The following is a 21,310-nucleotide window of genomic DNA, read 5'->3' as shown; positions in this document are numbered from 1 at the left end:
AAGGCAGGTTTAGAAACAGGGTCCCAGGTGTTTGGGGCCCTGCAAATCATATTTCTACAGTTCTTTTGAAATTGGACCTAAAATTCTAAGTATATTTACCGAGCATTGCTCTTTTTGTTTTTGTTTAAGTCAGTAGTGGAAAGTATGCAGATTATTGCTGTATATTTCTACCTTTGGCTATTTTATGACAATTAGATATACACAAACAATTTTCCCTCACGCTTTTTCTTTTTGAAAAGATAATATGACATCAAACTGACCCCTTCTGTCTCCTTTTAGAACCTTCTCCAGGGGCACATTTATGTTCAGGTCATACTGGGAAATTCCATGCACTTCTATGTTTGTTCTTTTTCAGACTGTTCTCTTGTCTGGAGTAGATGATGAACTCTTATACTCAATATTCAAAACACATCTCAACTTTCCTTGATATTTCCAGTTTTAAACTTAGTTGCTTTTTTATTCTTCCTTCCACAGTCCTTTTATACCTTTGTTCCACTTACCTACATTTTCAGTTTATGTTTTGTCTACATTTGGAATGTATGTATTTGGCTTACATTTGTCTTCTGTATCAGGGGTCAAGAGCATATTTTATAATTTTTAGAGACATGTTGTCGGTGTTCAACAAATAGGTTTGTTAACATTGTATTGTATATTCACATACATACATAGTATGCTCACACACACAAAGACATGTTATATGTAAAGATGGAAATGCATCTTTCATTTGAAATATGGGCTAATAAATTAGGGCTTGGAACTGACCTCAATTTTCAGATAATTGTATGGTTTGTTTTCTTAAAAATGACTAAATTTATATACCATTTTCACAAACATTTATTAACTTTCACCTGACATTCTTATTTATTGTCACTGCCTTCCAGATAGTAGTAGGTATCACAGCTTGTTTTTTATATAAAAAATTTTTTATTTTGAATTGACAGCAGTTTGACTTCTGTGGAAATTAGCTTATACCATAACTAAGGGTCAGTTGTTATATAGTTAAAAAAACCTCTCAGATCAGAAATTATAATTACACTGACTAAATTACCAGAGGGATTGAGAAACTGAGGATAACAATATAATCATTTTAATTTGAATATAGGAAAATGTGTGTGAGTGAGACTAAAAAGCTGATGATTCATCAGCTCAGACCTGGACAAGGAATTTTAATGATTGGCAGGGGATGTGGAAAATCCTTCTCTGATACTCAGATAGTCTTCTTATATCTACCTTTTAAAATCTCCTTGTATATTAGGCTGACAGGAACTGGGGGGAGATGCAATGGTTATTAGGAGTGGTATACCTGGAAAATGTCTGGCCGTTGTAAGTCTCTCTTCTAGGATATACTGATATGTTTATTCTGAACATCCCATAATTTGTGTTTCTATTTGTTAATTATCTTACCTTTAGCATTAATCTTCATACTCCATACTGCCCCTAAAGTGGACATGACGTAATACCTTATCTCTTTTAATCTTACAGCATTATTCTTTAACAAACAGAAAATGAATGAAAATAAAGATACTGATTTAAAAGACAGTGGAGAATATGAAGATGACTTTGAAAAGGACCTGGAGTGGTTGATTAATGAAAAAGAAAAAAGCAGTGCCAGCATAATGGAGGTACATATAAATTGCCAGCAGCATTCGTAGTAATCATATTAACAAAGTGTTTTGAAGTTCTTGAGGAGTTTTCACATGTATTATCTTGTTTAAACCTCACACAATTCCTTTGATGTACATAGAATGAGTAGCATTATTCCTATTTTGGACATGAAAAAATTGAAGCATATAGAGTTTAAATGTTGTGTCATAAAGCATAGGGTTAATTAGTGAGAGAACAGTGATTAAATTAGCACTTAAAGCTAAAATTATAATTAAAAATAAAATTATAATTTATATAATTCAGTAATACAATTTATTGCATCAGAAGTAAAAAGCAAATACAACTAATTTCTACTTTATGTGAACTTGGGTAAAATCAGGATTTACTTTCAATATACATGAAAAATAAAGCAAATCCTCAAAAACATGGTCTTTCAGCTAATATTTGAAACGTTAACAGTGAATTTTAGGGGAATGAATATACAGAAAAAAAATAAAGGGTCAAAGACTGAGACACAGGAATATATGTAGAAAAAAGTGGATCCATTAATCATGATTCTGTACTATTTATCAGACATGTAGTAGGGCTACCTAGGAAAATGAACTAGTTCCTGAATTATAGAAAGTTCTGTCTCTTTTTACTTATATACAGTATGTATGTATATCTATATATGAGTGTATATATATGCATATGTATTGACACTGAAAATGAAAGAAAGTGAAAGTGTTACTCGCTCAGTTGTTTCTGCAGCCTGCCAGGCTCCTCTGTTCATGGAATTCTTCAGGCAAGGATACTGGAGTGGGTAGCCGTTCCCTTCTCCAGGGGATCATCTTTACCATTTGAGCCATCAGAGAAGCTCCTATTGACACTAATTATATATAATTTTATTAAAATATATAACTATTATACATAATGTAATTAGTGTCAATAAATAGGGAAGTAATGAAGAAAAGGACCAAGACTGGGATAAGATAGGTGACTTGAGAGGGATGTTGATCAAAGTATTTACAGCAGGAGCCAGTTTTAAGAGGGTTAAGGAAAAGACTACAAGGAAATGAAGGCTGCAGGTTTTTTTTTTATCACAACTCTCTCTTGGTTCTATCTTGCTTTCTTATGCAGTGGAGAAGACAGATGAGATAGATAACATTTGGAAAAGGCAACAGAGTCAAAAGTGAAGACTTTTCTAAGATGGCTTTTACATGGCGGTTTTATGCATCTTTAACAGAAAAATAATCAGAATGAGTAGAGAAAGAGATGAAAGAAAAGTGAAAGTGAAAGTCGCTCAGTCATATCCTCTTCTTTGCGACTCCATGAACTGTAGCCCGCCAGGCTCTCTGACCATGGCATTCTCCAGGCCAGAATACTGGAGTGGGTAGCCATTCCCTTCTCCAAGGGATCTTCCCAGCCCGGGATCCAACCCAGGTCTGTCACATTGCAGGCGATTCTTTACCATCTGAGCCACCAAGGAAGCCCAGAGGAAGAGATACCAGAGCAATATTGCTGAACCAAGGTCTCATGACTAGAAGGGTATGAGATCCACAGCACAAGGTTAAAGAATTAGATAAATTATGATGATAAGTCATTGCCTTATTGCTTATTCTTTCATTGTAAAGCAGTGATCACTTGGCCATGTGTCAGAGGCTGTTCTAGGTGCTGTGGATACAGCAGTGGTTAAAACACAGTGCTCTAATGAATCTTGTTCATTCCAGTGGATTATTAAAATCACTTTTTCCTTTGAGGTTGGTAGGAAAAAATGGATGACAGAGAAACAGGGGTGAGGATTAGGGGAAGATTTTATTGTAGTGGGTTTTAAAAAGAAGTAAAAGCTAAAGGAGAATTTGAAAACAGATACTGTAGAAATGAACCAGAGAATAAAATAAGGCTAAAAAGAACAATTACAATGCAGAGATCTTTGTTTAATTTTAGTTACTTGGTAGTCATTTTAGGGGGCCACGTTGATTTGCTTATTGGGCATACAGCAGTGTTGTCCAGGTTAGGAAGAAGAGGCTGTTAGAATTGGTGACTAAGCTAGTAAAAGAGGAAGGGAATTTTAAGGGGTTGACAACAGCAGGACATAATAGCCATTACTTAGTAGATGTGGAGCAGGGTTTTGTGAAAATACTGGTTCATGGTTCACGTGGGATTAAATTTTAAAAAAAAAGTAAGACCAAGTTATATAATGGTGTTTAACATAGATTACTGGAGCCTCTGAATATAATTGAGGAGGGAAAATCTGATCCAGAGGTAAAAATTGACTTGGAATTTGGATATAGATTATGCAGAAAATAGCAGCAGTAATAATTTGAAAAGATCATAGGAAACTCAGAATGATAAGGACTTGACCAAAGGCAGTGACCTTGTAATGGTCCTGGGGAGAAAGATATCTTTTTGAAAAAGTACAAATATTACAAGGAGAAAACATTTAAAAGTATATTCTTCTGAAAATGTAAAAGGAACATTTTATAGAAGGAGGGATATTAATATTGTACTGTTTGTAGTTGCACTTTTATACATTGGCATGAAATCTTTAAAAAAAGTAATCATTCTAGTACTTAGGAACATGAAATTCAGATTTAAATTTTTCCCCAATTTTTTTGCTTTTTCCCTTGGGGAAGTAAAATATGAATTAGAAAACTCTGAGTGAAATATGAGCAGGAAGCATGTAACTTTTCCCATTCATAAAATAAATTATGAGCATGAACATCCATTTTGGATTGTCTACATATGAATGGACAAAGAGTCTCAATTTTTACCGAAAATGAATCTCATCTCTCTTTTTCTAGATGGCTTGTGGGAATGAAGAGAATATTAACCAAGACTTAAAAGTGAATGAAACAGAAATAGAACACACCAAGCAGCTTTCTGATCCTGATAAATCTTTGAAGGATGAGGTTTCACCAAGAAGAAATGACTTTATTTCTGTACCAAGTATTCAACCTTTGGACCCCATATCAGATTCAGATAGTGAGAACTCTTTGCAAGAATCCAAACTAGAAAGCCATCAAGACCTGGAGGAGGAAGAGGATGAGGAAGTCAGGAGATATATTATGGAGAAAATTATACAAGCCAACAGACTTCTACAAAATCAAGAACCAGTGAATGATAAAAGGGAACGCAAACTTAAATTCAAGGACAAATTAGTTGATTTAGAAGTTCCTCCTCTGGAAGACAGTGATACTTACAAAAATTATGAAAGTAATGTGTCTGGAAAACTGTCACAGTTATGTATTTCCAATGAATTTGGACAAGAAAATGTGATCCTGTCACTTACTGATGGAAATTGTGAAGAAAACAAGGATAGGAAAATCCTAATGGAGAGAGATGGAAAGTTTGAACTTGTGAATTTACAGGACATTAAGAGTCAGGGGGTTTTGCCCCCCATTAATAATGCTAATAGTACAGAAGGTGAACCTCAGCAGTTTTTACCCAGATCTCCCAATTTGTCTGTCAGTGGAGTCAAGAGAGAAGAGCCAGTAGCCAAAGTACATGTTCTTGCTCCCTCATCAACAGAAGAGCCACTGACTTACATCCCTCAGCCACCACCCAACCCCAAGATTTACCCAAGTTCTGCTGCTAGCTCAGATCGAAGTAAAGGGAACGGAAAATCTAACCGTAGGACCCAGTCCGCAGATGTGTCTCCAGCAACCTCAACATTCTGTCTCTCCCCTCGACAGAAAGAACTGAAAAAACGACTAGAACAAAAGAGAGAGAAGCTCAAGAAGGAGGTGAGAGCACAAGTGGGCATTATATTGAAAGTAGAATATGTTTCTGTGTTTTATATATCCAGTAAGAATTGACATGGTTCTTCAAATGATAGGATACATGCACTTGCGTGTTTTTTTCTGTTGTTAAGTTAAGTCGTTAAGTGTTAACAATCTGTATTTAGGGAACAAGCACCCTGATTACCCTGGTCATTTCTTGTGAAGATCACAAAAGCATAGTAATGAATGACTTGTGTTAGAGCTAGAGGAGATCTCAGCGATGGTTTCATCTGATCCTTTCCTTTGAAAGGTGAGGCTCAGAGAAGTTAAGTGACTCCTGAAAATAATCTTGATATGCTGTGCTATGCTTCATCGCTCAGTTGTATCCCACTCTTTGCAACCCTTTGGGCTGTAGCCTGCCAGGCTCCTCTGTCCATGGGGATTCTCCAGGCAAGAATACTGGAGTGGGTTGCCATACCCTCCTCCAGGGCATCTTCCCAACCTAGGAATTGAACCCAGGTCTCCCACATTGCAGGTGGATTCTTTACCATCGGAGCCACCAGGGAAGCCCATGAATACTGGAGTGGGTAGCCTATCCCTTCTCAGGGGATCTTCCCAACCCCCAAACCAGGGTCTCCTGCATTGCAGGTAGATTCTTTACCAGCTGAGCTATCAGGAAAGCCCAATTTTGATATGAGATAGGTGAAAATCAGATGTCAGATCAAAAAAATGAAGGCACAAATTTGTTGGGGTTTAGAATGCAACAAAGGAATTAGATTATAATTCTCTGGTGTGTGTGTATGGATGTGTGTATATTTCATATATCTTCCAGGACTACTGGATGGAAGAAAGTTTCACATATTGAGGTACAGGGAATTCTGGCTTATGCATGATTTGTCTTGAACACTATGCACTACCTGGGAAGCCTTTTATGCTGACTAGAACAGCCTATCTATTTGAACAGCCTGTCAAACATACTTTGTACCTCTGCTTTCACCGTTGGGGTAAAAAAAAAGAATATTTACCAGATTGTTTAGAATGCCTCCTTGAAGATAGGATAAATGCTCCCCACCTTCCCATGACACTCATGCTAGTTCTCCTTTGAAGATGAGCTTCCCTTCCCAGACACCAAGGCCATACTGACTTACTGTGTACACGTTAATCTGTCTCTTCTGAAATCTTGAAGGAATGTACCCCTGTCATATTTGATATTTCATGTTCTTTGTTCTGATAAGATAAAAAACTGTGATTCAGGCATCCAGAATGGAGCTGGATGGCCATTGTGGATATGGTTTCAGATGTGTTCCTGTATCACTGAGTACCTGAATTTTCTGAACTGTGTCAAACTCAAGTATATCACCAGACCTCTTCAAAATACCATCTGCCAGCTTCAACTTTATGGTCTCAAGGTCTCCCCTTGTAGTTTTTTAACCATTTCAGATACCAGCCAATCCTTGCTTAAGAAGCACCCTTATTGCTTGCTAGCTTCAAGCCTAATTCCTGACAAACAACTTCTGTGATTTGCATTTTTTGCCTATATATATGCCTCCCCTATTTTGTAATGCTGCGGAACACAATCCAGATGCTTCTTGAATTTGTGTCTTCTGGCCAATAGCCCTCAGTGTGGCTGGAATAAAACTCCTCTGTTCCTCTTAGAGATTGTTATCAACACTACATTTTCTTGATTTCAGGGATTTTCATTTTAATTAAGAATAGAGCCTAATAACCTAACTGAAATGTCTCCAAGATGCCCTACCGAATCCAAAATTATTATTATTTTGAGGGGGGGTTGCTCCTAAAGAGAATAAAAGTGTTTTATAATAGAAAATTCTAAGTATTAAAACTAGGGAATTTTCTCTGAACTACATAAATCAGTGCCCTGATTCTCTGTTTTACTGAATACAGATAGCATTAAGCTGAACCACATAAAATGTCTAACTATAAATACCTAACAGCAAAAGAATCACAGTTAATAGAACATAAGAAGAAACCTTAAAAGATTATTTCATAGGTGAAAAACTCATCCAGATAATTTAAATAACTTTACCAAAGTCCCGTGACTTGTTTGTAGCAAAATCGAAATCCCAGTTTTCCTGTCATGTTGAGAAGTTGATAAGTGGTCTGTTTTCCACTTATGTAGGAAATGATCAATGGAAATTTCTGGCATTTAAATCAGGAACTCAAATTAGCAGAAAAAGACTAAGAAATGAAGTTACTAAGAACATGTAACCTATAGCACACTTTTAGGCAGGAAATCTGAAAGGGTGCATATTTAGTAAAATTTAGCTTAGTTGGCTAGTGAAATCGGAGCTCTGTCAGACTCAGCTTCCTTGGTTCAGGTATATAATAGGTATGTAAAAGGATCTGTTAACTCAGAACTGCATGATAATATAAAAGAATTTGTTGAGAATAACTGAACTACTCGTTTGCTGCATACACGCACATGTTTACACGTGTGCTTCTGTATAAATTTCTGTGGAAGTTATATAGGAGGTTTTATATAATGGCAGTGTCTTTTTCACTAATGAACTAATGGTAATTTTTAACGGGTATGACTAATGGATAGTTCGTGTTTCTTTTGATCCTCTTTTTTGGGTGTCACACACTGTTTTGGGATATACTTTTCTCATGTCAGGATCCTCATAACTAAGTTTCACTTTGGTTATGTACTAGCTCAGGGCATGGTCTTTAAGTGCTAAGACTTTAAAATATTTTCAGCTGGTTTCAGGAGAAGGCTTTCCTTTTTGATGCCCTGCAAAATATTTCCTAGGGGCAAATAGGGCTGCTCTACTCCATCTCTCTACACTAAGTGCATCATCTCACTGTTCTCTTTGGCAACTGCAGTGTCTGTGCTTTGGCTAATATCTGTTTAATCCAGATGGCCTGTCTGGAAAAATAATTGTCGTACAATTATTCATGCAAGGCATCCCAAATCCTTTGGTAAAAGGGAGCTAAAATAAATATAAAATATAATAGTTAGTAAATTCACATATTATGTAAGCTCCATGATAAGGGCTTAGAAAATGGTAACAAGTTTTTAAAAAGACATTTTATGCTATTAATTGTATAGAATTTTTCCTTCTATATTTTGTTCGATCAAAAAGGGCTGCTATACTGTCAAAACATGTGGAAAGAACTCTGAATTCATTATTTGAAAACAGTTTAAGCATGGATTCTATCATTCAATTTATTTCCATGCTAAAATTTTAGTATTGAAAGAGACTTATGAGCTTGTTAATACAACTTCATTTTATAGATGAGAATACTGAGTTAAATGGTTTGCCCAAATTAACATAGTATGATTGTTACTTAACTTCTACCATGGTGATATTTCCACTAAGACATGCTGCATTGTTCCCAGTTACTGTTTTATAGCTCTTCATAACTGGTTTAAGTAAATACCTCCCTTAAAGTTTAAGTAACTCTCTTTTATAACATCACTTTAATAATTCAGTTAAAAAATTTAATTTTGTTCTAATAGTTAACTGTTTAAATATTTTTCTGATAGCAAAAATGTTACTTTATCGATATACACTAGTTGAAAATATTTTTAAACAGTATGATAAAAAATCTCCAACACATATAAAGGTACAGTTAACCCTTATGTCTCCATTACCCAGATTCAAGAGTCATTGAGATTTTGGCTGATTTGCTTCATCTCTTCCTTTTTTGGCTGAAGTTTTTTTCAAAGCAAGTCCTAGACATCCAATCATTGCTCACTTGTACACTTCAGAGATGATTGTATGCTTCAAAAAGAAAATGATTATAGCACTGGTTTCATAATCACAATGTCATGTGTCACAATTAACAAATTTAACAATCATCTAAAAATGTTTAAGGCATTTACAGTGCTTCTGTAGACACCATATTCATGCTTGTGGAGTGAGAGAGAGTGTGTGTGTGTATGTGTGTGTTTTGGGGGCAGTCTTTTGCATAGCTGTGGTTTTTGAGGAGTTAAATACAAAAAATAAACTAGGAAGCTAAGGAGAGATCCAAGAAATTCTTGAACAGCATGTTGCATAGTGTAGATTTATATAATTAGACTTTACCTCTACAATTTATCTGAAGTCTTCCTTTATTTCCCTAAGAAAATTGGAGGCCCTGTTTTCTTTAGGGAGGCCCAATTTACAGATGGAAATTTTTAGAGGCTGGGAATTCTAATGTCAGACATCAAAATATATCTCTCTAGTTTGATAACATATATAATTTTATATTAGTGTGTTTGGATATTCTTTCCCCCAGGAAGATGAAAAGAAAATAGAAGAAGAAAAAGAAAAGAAAAAAGAGAACGACATGGTATTTAAAGCATGGTTGCAAAAGAAGAGAGAGCAGGTCCAAGAAATGAGGAGAATTCAGCGAGCAAAGCAGATTGAAGACATGAACAGTAGAGTAAGCAATCCTTCTTCATGAAAAATAAGTTCATACATATATGAAAGCTGGATTTATTTACAGAAGGGAGTCTGACTATCAGACTAAAAGCCTAAAGAAGTAGAAAACGTGGTCCAGGAACTACCCTTGCAAAAGATGCAACATGCAGATGACTTTATTACATAATTAAATTCTGAGAAGCCTTGTAAAAATCAAATGATTCTTATTTTATTCAAACAGTTAAAGCACAGAAAAAAGGAAAGCTACCAATTCATTTTTTTCAAGATATATAACTTAGATATTTAAATAGGACAATGCGCACAAAATCTCTACAGATTGGTCTCACTTAAGAGTAGATGTATAGGAATCTTATGTGAAAACTAACAAAGCCATCATATTTCATTTTTTTAAACATTTGAAATATACAAAAAACCCATGAGAAAGTAAAAAAATCATCTATATCCCTACTATTTAAAAAATGTATATAACCTGAAAATTGAAAATTCAATCCTCTCTCTTTCCAGGCTCATCTCCTAGTGGTAACTGCTTTTAACAGTGTGCTGTAAATCCTTCTCGCTTTTATTTTTATTTACATGTTTATCTGCTAAAAGTGTATTATGTGGTTGGATTTTTTTCACCCATTCATCAAGGACATATTTCTAGATCATTGCATTTAGATCTCTTTTCAAATAGCTCCATGATATTCTACTTTCAGACGTAACAATTTATTAAACCATTCCTCATTTGTAGATATTTAGATTGATTCTAATATTGCTCTATTAATTAACAGGGCTGTTGTGAACATGTAAATTCTATAGGAGAACATCAATATTCTATAAGAGGGTTTCTTGGAAATTTATGACTTATTGGATATCCAGAATGAAAGTTGTGGTTAAATATGCAAAGTTAGCCTCCTAAAAGGTTGTATCAATTTGTTGTCCCTCCAGCAGTATGTATGGAGAAGGCAATGGCACCCCACTCCAGTACTCTTGCTGGAAAATCCCATGGACGGAGGAGCCTGGTAGGCTGCAGTCCATGGGGTTGCTAAGAGTCGGACATGACTGAGTGACTTCACTTTGACTTTTCACGTTCATGCATTGGAGAAGGAAATGGCAACCCACTCCAGTGTTCTTGCCTGGAGAATCCCAGGGACGGGGGAGCCTGGTGGGCTGCCGTCTATGGGGTCGCACAGAGTCGGACACGACTGAAGCGACTTAGCAGCAGCCAGTAGTATGTAAGAGCGAATGTTTAATATATCGTGTCTAACATTGTATGTAGTTTATTTTTTTATTTTTTTCAAATTATTAATATATATGAATGTATATGAGCGTGTGTTTTCTGTGAATTTCCTGTTTGTAGTCTTTTCTTTTTTATCGGTTTTATTTTTCTTGTGCTTAGTTGCTCAGTCATGTCCAACTCTGCGACCTCATGGACTATAGCCCATCAGGCTCCTCTGTCCATGGGGATTCTCCAGGAAAAAAAACTGGAGTGGGTTGCCATGCCCTCCTCCAGGGGATCTTCCCAACCCAGGGATGGAATCCAGGTCTCCCACATTGCAGGTGGATTCTTTACCAACTGAGCCACCAGGGAAGCCCAAGGATACTGGAGTGGATAGCCTATCCCTTCTCCAGGGGGTCTTCCTGACCCGGTATTTGAACCAGGGTCTCTTGCATTGCAGGCAGTACAGATTTTAATCCTTGTCTATTATGTCTGTAAATATGTTTTCCTTGACTAACAAAATGATGTACTTTTACATTATTTGTTATGCTATTAATAGAAATTTAGCTTTTATAATCTTGGGATTGACAATATCTTTTCAGGTAGTAAACCTGAAACCATGAACTAAAAGAGAAAATATTGAGAAATTTGACTGCAACTGTATAGTAAAATAATAGCATGCTATAACCAAGTATAGTTTATTTTAGGGAGGAAATTATGGACAAATAATAACAAATCTATTAATATATTTAGTACAAAATAGGTAAATAAAAAGAATTTGTCTATCTTGAAAGATATAGAAAAAGTATATACTCGTATTTACTAGCATTTATTTTTAATTTTTTCTAATAAAATGTGGATTACAGGATAAATACTATCTTAGGAAATACTATAGGTATACCCATTAAAGTCAGAGACAGGTAAGTCTCCCTTCTATAATAAATAATTTCATTCTGGGAGTTCTATCCAGTATGTTAAGAGAAAAGGAAATGAGGTAATTTTTATGTGTAGCAATTCAGTTTTCCTAATTCCATTTATTGAAGAGACTGTTCCTTCCTCATTGTTATTGTTGGTTTCTTTGTTGAAAATAATTGACAGTATATGCATGGGTTGATTTCTGTGCTCTCTATTCTCTTCCATTGATCTATGTGTCTATTCTCATGCCAGTACTATTAATATACTATTTGATTGTTTCAGCGTTATAATATAGATTAAAATCAGGAAGTGAGATGCTTCCAGCTTTGTTGTTCTTTCTCAGGATTACATTGGAGGTTTGGCTCTTATGCAGATTTTAGGAGTTTTTTCAATTTTGTGAAAAATTCCATTGGAACTTTTATGTAATGAATTTTATATTGCATGGACAATTTTTAGATAGTATGGACATTTTAACAATATTAGTTTTTCTAGTCCATGGTCATGGAGTATCTTTCCATTCATTTGTATCTTCTTCAGTGTCTTTCATTAATGTCTTTATGCTTTCAGCATATAGTCTTTTACCTCCTTGGTTAAATTTATTCCTAGGTATCTATTTCATTCTTCTTTTATGCTATTTTAAAAGGCCTTGTTAATTCTCTTTCAGATAGTTTGTTTTTAGTGTATTGAAACACAGTTGATTTTTATATATTGATTTTGTATCCTGTAGCTTTACTGAATGGTTTATTAGTTCTGTTTTTTTTTTTTTTTTTTTGTGGGGAGGGGTAAAGTCTCTAGGGTTTCTGTGTATAATAATAATATGTAATGTGCAAATAGAGCAATTTCACTTCTTTCTTTCTAATTCGAATGCCTTTTATTTCTTTTTCTTGTCTGATTGCTCCAGCTGGGACTTCAACTATGTGTTGAATAAAAGTAGTGAGAATGGGGATTCTTATCTTGCCCCTGATAGTATGATGTTAGCTGTGGACTTGTGATACATAGTCTTTATTATATTGAGGTATATTCTCTCTATACCCAATTTTTGAGAGTTTTTATCATGAAAATATATATTTTGTCATGCTTTTTTTGCATCTATTTAGATCATCATATGATTTTTATCTTTCAACTCATTAATGTGTATAACATTGATTTGTAGATTTGAACCATCCTAGCATCTCTGTAAAATCCCACTTGATCATTGATGTATGATTTTTTTTAATATACTGCTGAATTAGCTTTTCTGATAGTTTGTTGAGTATTTTTACATTTAAAGAATTCATCAAGTATGTCAGCCTCTAATTTTGTTTTCTTGTATTATCTTTGTCTGGCTTTGGTATGACAGTAATCAGGCCTCTTAAAATGGATTGGAAGTGTCCTCTTCTCTTCTGTTTGTTGGAAGAGTTTGAGAATGATCAGTATTAATTCTTCTTTAGATTTTCTAGAAGCCATCTGGTCTTGGACTTTTGTTTTGGGGGAGATTTTTGATTATTTATTCAGTTTCATTACTAGTAATCAACCTCTTCACATTTTCTGTTCTTCCTGATTCAGCCTTGGTAAATATTATGTTTCTAGGAGTTTATTCCTTTCTCCTCACATCTCCCGTTATTACTGTCTTTCCTTACCATACTTTTCTTTTGAACCTGACATAACAGTCAATCAATCCTATATTTCATCTTATCTTGAACAACACTGCCCAATACAATTTTCTGTGATGATGGTAACACTGTATCTACACTGTCCAGTGAAGTGGCCACTGGCCATAATATGACTGTTAAGTACTTAAAATGTAGCTAATGTGATCGAGATACTGAATTTCTAATTTTATTTAAGTAGTTACTTGTGACTAGTAGCTATGTATCATACAGTGCAGGTGTAGAATGTATGAGAAAGGGAGCCTTGTTTCCCCACCCACCCACCTTTGGTGCGTAGTTGGACACAACTGAAGTGACCTAGCAGCAGCAGCAGCAGTAGCTCTGTACAGGTAGATGCTGTATGTAGTAGATGCTCTGTGAATATCTGTTGAATGAATAGATGAACAGTGATATCCATCAATCCTGTCTGTCCCTGCATTCCTAACTCTTTTAATCTATAGTTGCAGATTGAACACTTTTTAGTAATCTCCAGATACTCCCAAACTTTCAGGTGTTCAGCAATGGTCTTGTAGGTCCATAGGACCTCTTCACAAAGTTCTGCATTATACACCCAAGATTCTAGGTTATATAAATTAAATAAATTAGACTGGAGCATACTTGGCAGTGTGGGCTACAGATAAAGGAAAATGCAAGGTGTAGGAGCTATCACAGAACTCAGATGTGGCAAAAGTATTAAATGAATGCATCTTTTCCTTTTGTATTCTAGCCAGGCATCCATATAATGAATCATGCGTTTTCCAAGGCTGAAGAGTCCCCAAATCTTTCCATTTGCTCTCTTTACTCTCCCAAATAAGAGTTCTTTCAGCTTTTGAAAACTCCTTGAGGATTGTATCCATCATAAAGTTTGAAGAACCATACAATAAGCTATTCCCACTAGCCCATTCTTATGACAAAATCCTCATGGCAATTATCCTTATGAAAAAATTCTTATGGTTGAAAATCCTTATTGCCATGTTCCATAGTAATAATTGCATTTTTGGAGATGGGCTTGGCAGATGCTCTTAAAAATGAAAGAAGAATTTAAAAGAAAGGTTGAATAACACAAATGTTGGGTCATTGATTTTCAATTCCAGTGGAGCTTCCTTCAGTAATTGATACCAATACGTCACTCATACTGACTTTATATGCTTGTGTCAATGTGCAGAATTATTTTAATTGTCAAAGGGCTCAGTTTTGAAAAGTTTGCCAATCACTGCATCTTGACATTCTCCATTTATTGATTACCTCAGTAAGACTTTTGAAGGAAGCAAGAGGGCAGTGAGTGTTGATTCAGAGGTCATATATTTGGTTTGGATGCTAAAAGTGCAAGTAATGAGACTGGTATTATTATGAACAGTTGTGAATAGGACATGTATTCTTATAGGGTCGTATTGGCAGGGCCTTAAAAAGTAGTTTTCATTTCTTTAAGCAAAACTTACTTTTGCGAACAGCAGGAAAACAGAGATCCACAGCAAGCTTTTCGATTATGGCTTAAAAAAAAGCATGAAGAACAACTGAAAGAAAGAAAGACAGAAGAACTGCGGAAGCAAGAGGAGTGCTTAGTCTTCCTTAAAGGAACAGAAGGCCGTGACCGGGCCTTCAAACAGTAAGTCAAAGGAAGGGTGTTTCCCCTCCTCCTCAGGGGCAACTCAGACAATTATATAGTCAATAGAACTTAAAAAAAAAATTAATCCCTTACATTATATACCTATACAGTTTTAAAGCCACAGTTTAAAAAATATGTGAGAAAATTCTTTAACTCCATGCTTTGTGTAATATCTATACCATTCTTTCAAGATATGTTTTAATACTAAAACTATTTCTTAATGGCACCAGTGTGATAACTTCTGATAGCCTCCCATTGATTGATTGATTTGTTCATTGCTTGGAGAAGTGGGCCCAAGATTGGTTACAGCTTCTCCTACTTAGTCCTCAGAAGACTGAATAAAGCGTGGCACTTAACCAGTAAGTATTTTTTCTGTAAAGAGGAGGAAGATCTGTACAGACCAGATGAAAGGGGGATTTAGAAACCTATTTTGGTAATTGAAGGCAAACCCAGTCTCCTTTCAGTTGCCTGGGTAAGAGTGTAATACCTGGCTTATTCTGAGGAAACAGATCTGGCTTCATAATTTTGCCAGCAAGACTTGGGAAAGGGAGTGGAAACTTAGTCCACTGTTTGAAGTTCATTTCTTTCTTTTCTGCTGTCTTTCTCTTTCTTAGTTTCTTAGCCTCTTTCTTTCTTTCCTTTCCCAGTTGACCCCTAAGGGACTGCAGTTAATTTGCTCAAACTACTATCCAATTCAAGACCATACAACATTGGATTAGAGGTTTCTTAAGTCCCTTTTATGCTAGTGCAGTCAATTAGTTGTTTGGATTTATTTCTGAAAACATATACACACATGCACACACCACATATGCACTTTCATACCAGAGATGTAATATATATAGTTATTTTTAATGTTATTTAACCTAAGCAAGCTTTATAGACTTAAATTTGTTAGAATGTGGCCTTTCCCATCACCTTTTTTGATGTTTTTTCTTCTTAGGCTTATTTTCCCATTTTAAGAAGAATAATTTTATTCACTGAAAAGCAGGAACTCTATGATTTCTCTACCAAGAATAGCAAGGCAGCATTTCTGCATGCTGCTAAATAAATTATATGGAACCAGTCAAACACTTAGTTGTTTAGAAAATCATATTTTAAAAAAGATTTAAAATTCATTTTACATATTATGTATGCCACATGTAAAATAGTTTGTAAATCACTTTAAAAAGTTTTTTAGTTGGCAGTTTCATCATAAGACAAACTTCATTTCAAATATTTGATTGTAAATGTTACCATGCTTTCCTAGTGTGAGCCTTTGGTATAAGAATGAAATTTTTCAGTTAATACTAATTTGTGTTGTGACCAGAGCATTTCAATATAAGTCCAATTTCCTATAATTGTCTATAGTAATAACTTTATAGTGTGAAGATATATCCAGGCTGATACCAGATCTGATTATGTCTTTCTCTACAGATGGCTAAGAAGAAAACAGATAGAAAAAATAGCAGAGCAACAAGCTGTCAAAGAAAGAGCTAGACAGCTCCGACTAGAAGCAAAGCGGTCTAAACAGTTACAGTGCCACCTATATAATATGTCAGAAGCCAAATCTTTCCGTTTTACTGATCATTACAACTGAAGGTATTTATTAAATACTTCATTTGGAAGCTGCTGTCCTCAAAATTTTGGATATCATTTCTTATGGCCTGTGTGCTTTGGTTATACTCTAAATTATGGAAGTGCTACTTATCTTTTGATGGTGTTGATGGTGAATTTGTCTTATTTCCTTTAATAGTAGAGCAAAATAAATTTCTTATCTTGCAGCATTGTAATGTGTTATACCATCTTAGTCCATGCAAAAAATTGAACAAATGAACTCTACATTTCTTTACTTCTAAGTTATTTTAACATTTCTAGCTGAAACAAACACAAAAAAGGGACAGGTACCTATTCTTAGTTCCTATTATCATTTTAAAAAATTGCAGTAGAACATTTCATAAGGCAGGAGAAGTGACCTCTTAAACAAATCTGGATCAAGGCCTCATACACAGTCCTAATTATGTCAATTTTGAATAGCTGTAGCAAGCTAAGCAATAGGTTAGGCATACTTCCACATGTTCTTTAAAAAACAAAAAGCATAACTATTTTGGGTATGTTATACAAAATCATACAGCTCTTATTGAGAGTTCATAATGTACCTGGTATTGTTGTAAATGCTTTACATAAATAATTTGATCTTATAACAACCCTATTACTCATTCTTGTTTTGCAGATGAAGAAACTATAGAGGTGAGCAGTTTGCTTACAGATTCTGAGATTTGTATGGTTGCAGAATTCTTTCTTTTAGTTTTACTATAAAGCCTACATACCTTGGTAGACATTTGTAATTCCACGTGTGGGGAATTATCCTTGATGTGTGTAAGAGCACTTGAGGAGTGGAGGACAAAGGCAAACATACAAGTGTGATGGAGAGTGGAGAATTGCTGTAGGAGTTCTTTTAAAGCTTCAGAAGACAGGGTTCTTAACAACTGGATATTTGTACCTTAATCACTTGACCCTAAATTAGAAAACAGAATTATTCAATCCTTTCTCAGCTTATTACAGCACTTTGAGCATATACCAGGCAATTTAACTTTTCATTATAACTAGTCTTGTGTTGTTTAATGTTTATTTTTAATGATAAGAACCAATTTGACATTTAAGTATTCCACAACAGTTTTGCAAAACTGGCTGCTGAAATTTTCATAAGGATTGCAATGAATCTGTCATTTGCTTTAGGTAGCATTGCCATCTTCATGAGAGAGAGAGAGAGAGAGTGTATGTGTGGTGTGTGTGTGTGTGTGTGTGTTGCTTAGTTGCGTCCGACTGTTTGCAGCCCCATAGACTGTGGCCCACCAGTCTGGGATTCTCCATAGACAGGGAATCCGTCCATGGGATTCTCCAGGCAAGAACACTGGAGTGGGTTGCCAGTCCCTTCTCCAAAAGAACTAGGGAAAGAAAGAAAGTGAAGTTGCTCAGTCGTGTCTGACTCTTTGCGACCCCATGGACTGTAGCCTACCAGGCTCCTCCATCCATGGAATTTTCCAGGCAAGAGTAGTGGAGTGGGTTGCTATTTCCTTCTCCATCATGAGACTGTCTTCTAACCCATAAACACAGGATGTCTTTTCATTTAGTGCAGCAATGTTTTATAGTTTTCAGTGTATAAGTCTTTCACCTGCTTTGTTAAATTTATTCATAGATATTTATTCTTTTGGATTCTATTGCAAATGGAATTGTTTTCTTAATTTTCTTTCTGTGTTCTATACTTGAAACACAAACAGATTTGTGTATATTGATGTTGTACTCTGAAACATGGCTGAATTTATTAGTACTACATTTTTTGGTGAAAAAATTTTGAATTTTCTCTGTATAGGATAGATGGTGGTGGTGGTATTTAGTTGCTAAGTCATGTCTGATTCTTGTGACCACATGGATGGTAGCCCGCTAGGTTTCTGTGTCCATGGAGTTTCCCAGGCAAGAATACTGGAGTGTGTAGCCATTTACTTCTCCAGGGGATCTTCCTGACCCAGGGATTGAACCCACATCTCTTGGATTGCATGCAGAGTCTTTATGGCCAAGCCACCAGGGATGCCCATGTAGGCTAGATATCATCTGCAAATAGAGATAGTTTTAATTTTTCCTTTCCAAATGGGATGCCTTTATTCATCTTTCTTGACTGACTTCTCTGGCTAAAACTTCTAGTATAATGTAGAGTAGGAGTAGTGAAAGTGGACATCATTTTTTTTCCCCATATGTGTCTATTAGTTGATCTTAATGTAGCAGTGCTTCCATGGTGGCTCAGATGGTAAAAAGTCTGCCTGCAATGCAGGTGACTCGGGTTTAATCCCTGGGTCGGGAGGTTCTCCTGGAGAAGGGAGTGGCAACCCACTCCAGTATTCTTGCCTGGAGAATCCCATGGACAGAGGAGCCTGGCAGGGTATAGTCCATGGGGTTGCAAAGAGTCGGACATGACTGAGTGACTAACACTTTCACTTGCATTAATGCAGCAAAGGAGACAAAAGTTCACAAACACTCCACCTATTTCACAAGATTCATTGTGGAAAAAAAGTGACTAAGAAGAATCAGTAGTACCCTTAGGTCTTAGTAGATGCTTTCTTGGAGGAGGTGAACCTCTTATTCCTGGTGAAGGGGGGGTCCTCATTCCTGGAGGGGGCATGCCTGTTGATATCTCTTGAGTAGGGGGAAGGAAGTGGTGGGCCCATGGTAGTCTCATACCAGGTGGAGGAGCCATAATTCCTGGAGGTGGGGTTGCTCGACCAACTGATGGCGGCAGGGGCAGTCCCCCATCCTCATGGATACTCCTACTTGGGGCTCCGGCAGTGCTGGCAGTAGCAGCACCTGCAGCAGCTGCTACTGTGCCTCTTCCCTGTGGGGTCACTACTTGTTGGGATGACTCCTCAATCCCTTGGACAGAGCCTGCTGTTCCAGCAGGGACCTAGGGAATTGGAACACCAGCTGAAACATCTCCGCTAACTGCCCTGCCAACCCCAGGGCCTCCTGCAGCTCCAGCAAGAGGTACCTGAGCAATGCCAGTATCTTTCCCTCCAGAGTCATGGAAACCAAGTTTCCCCACAGAGCAACACTTGACCCCAAACTCACTTTTTTTCATGCTGTGGCTGTTTCACATCCTTTGGCTCAATCCTCCTGAACTCATCACAGTCATAGAGGGTCAAGTTCATATGTCTGTCAAAAGTCTTAAACGTACCAATGAAGGTCCGGCCATCTTGCAGGATATATTCTATCCTATGGTCAGTGTGCTGCAGCGTCTTGCTGCTCCTTCCCACAGTCATGATTGCTATTCCACCAGCTCCAATGCCCATAGCAAAGATTTGGGATCCTTAAGACCTAAGAGAAGGTAGTTTTATTTGATTGTTTCTTTTGGAATCAGCCACCCAGGTGTTCCAATACTGCTTTAACCATTGCTTACCTCAGATTTTAACCTGAGATTACCTCAGGTACAGGGGACACTCCAGGTTGCTCAGCGAGGCTGTCCTTCTATGTTTGACTTGGACTTCCACCTCCAGTACTTGCTTTTCCATAGTCCGTCTCAGGTGTAAATGGTCCATGGCTTGCACCATCACACCACTGGCTGCTCCTCAGAACAGAACATCTCTGACTGCTACTCCACTCTGCCTGGGCATCCTTATCTTGTTCTTGATCTTAGGAGGAAAGCTTTTAGTCTTTTAGCTTTAAGTATGGTGTTAGCTGGGCCTTCCCAGGTGGCACTAGTGATAAAGAACCCGCCTGCCAGTATAGGAGTCATGAGATGCAGGTTTGATCCCTGGGTCAGGAAGATTCCCTGGAGGAAGGCATGGCAACCCACTCCAGTATTCTCGCCTGGAGAATCCCACAAACAGAGGAGCCTGGTGGGCTACATATCATCGGGTCACATAGAGTCGGACATGAAGCAACATAGCATGCACACATGCATGATGTTAGCTGTGGGTTTTCCATAAATGTCCTTTATAAAGTTGAGGTCAAGTCCTATTCTTATTCCTCTCCTGTACTTATTTCTATTCTTCTATTACTCTTTTTTGAGTGCTTTTATCATGGGGTGGGCTTCCCTGGTAGCTCAGTGGGTAAACCGTCTGCCTCCAATGTGGGAGACCTGGGTTCGATCCCTGGGTTAGGAAGATCCCCTGGAGAAGGAAATGGCAACCAACTCCAGTACTCTTGCCTGGAAAATCCCATGGATTGAGAAGCCTGGTAGGCTACAATCCGTGGGGTTGCAAAGAGTCGGACACGACTGAGCAACTTCACAACTTCACTTCACTTCATCATGAAAGTGTGTTGGATTTTATTAAATGCTTTTTGTGTCAAGTGAAATGATAATGGGCTTTTTCTCCTTTGTTCTATTCATGACTTTCTTAATATTGAAGCACCCTTGCATTCCTGAGACAAATACCTCTTGGTGGTATATAAATCCCCTTTTCTATGATATTCCATTTGGTTTGCTAGTATTTTGTGAAGATTTTTCATCTGTATTTTTAAGAGATTTTTTTTTTTTTTTTTGGTAATACTCTTTTCTTGGGGGATCTTTGTCTGGCTTTGGTATCAAGGTAATGCTGGCCTCATAGAATGAACTGGTCCGTCTTTTATTTTCTTGGGAGGATTGCTATTAACTCTTTAAATTTTTGGCAGAAGTCACCAGTAAAACTATCTGGCCCTGGACTTTTCTTTGTTGGGAGTTTTTTGTTTCTTAGTACAGTTTGTTTTTTAGAGCAGTTTTAGGTTCATAGAGAAACTGAGCAGAAAGTACAGAGTTCCCATGT

At 36.7% G+C, this 21,310-nt stretch overlaps 1 protein-coding gene and 1 pseudogene across 1 annotated transcript; one reads left to right on the top strand and one right to left on the bottom strand.

Annotated features, from left to right (window-relative positions):
• Positions 1,489-16,789, top strand: CCDC181 (coiled-coil domain containing 181). The gene is made up of 5 exons (XM_005690617.2): positions 1,489-1,622; positions 4,389-5,330; positions 9,549-9,695; positions 14,887-15,041; positions 16,455-16,789. The coding sequence occupies exons 1-5, from the start codon at positions 1,506-1,508 to the stop codon at positions 16,615-16,617; spliced, it is 1,524 nt and encodes a 507-aa protein (XP_005690674.1). The 5' UTR covers positions 1,489-1,505; the 3' UTR covers positions 16,618-16,789.
• LOC102189781 lies at positions 19,090-19,954 on the bottom strand (annotated as a pseudogene).

Source organism: Capra hircus, chromosome 16 (genome assembly GCF_001704415.2).
Source record: "Capra hircus breed San Clemente chromosome 16, ASM170441v1, whole genome shotgun sequence".
NCBI classification, from domain to species: Eukaryota; Metazoa; Chordata; class Mammalia; order Artiodactyla; family Bovidae; genus Capra; species Capra hircus.
The sequence above is the reverse complement of the archived record's forward strand: the minus strand, read 5'-3'. Positions and strand labels throughout refer to the sequence as shown.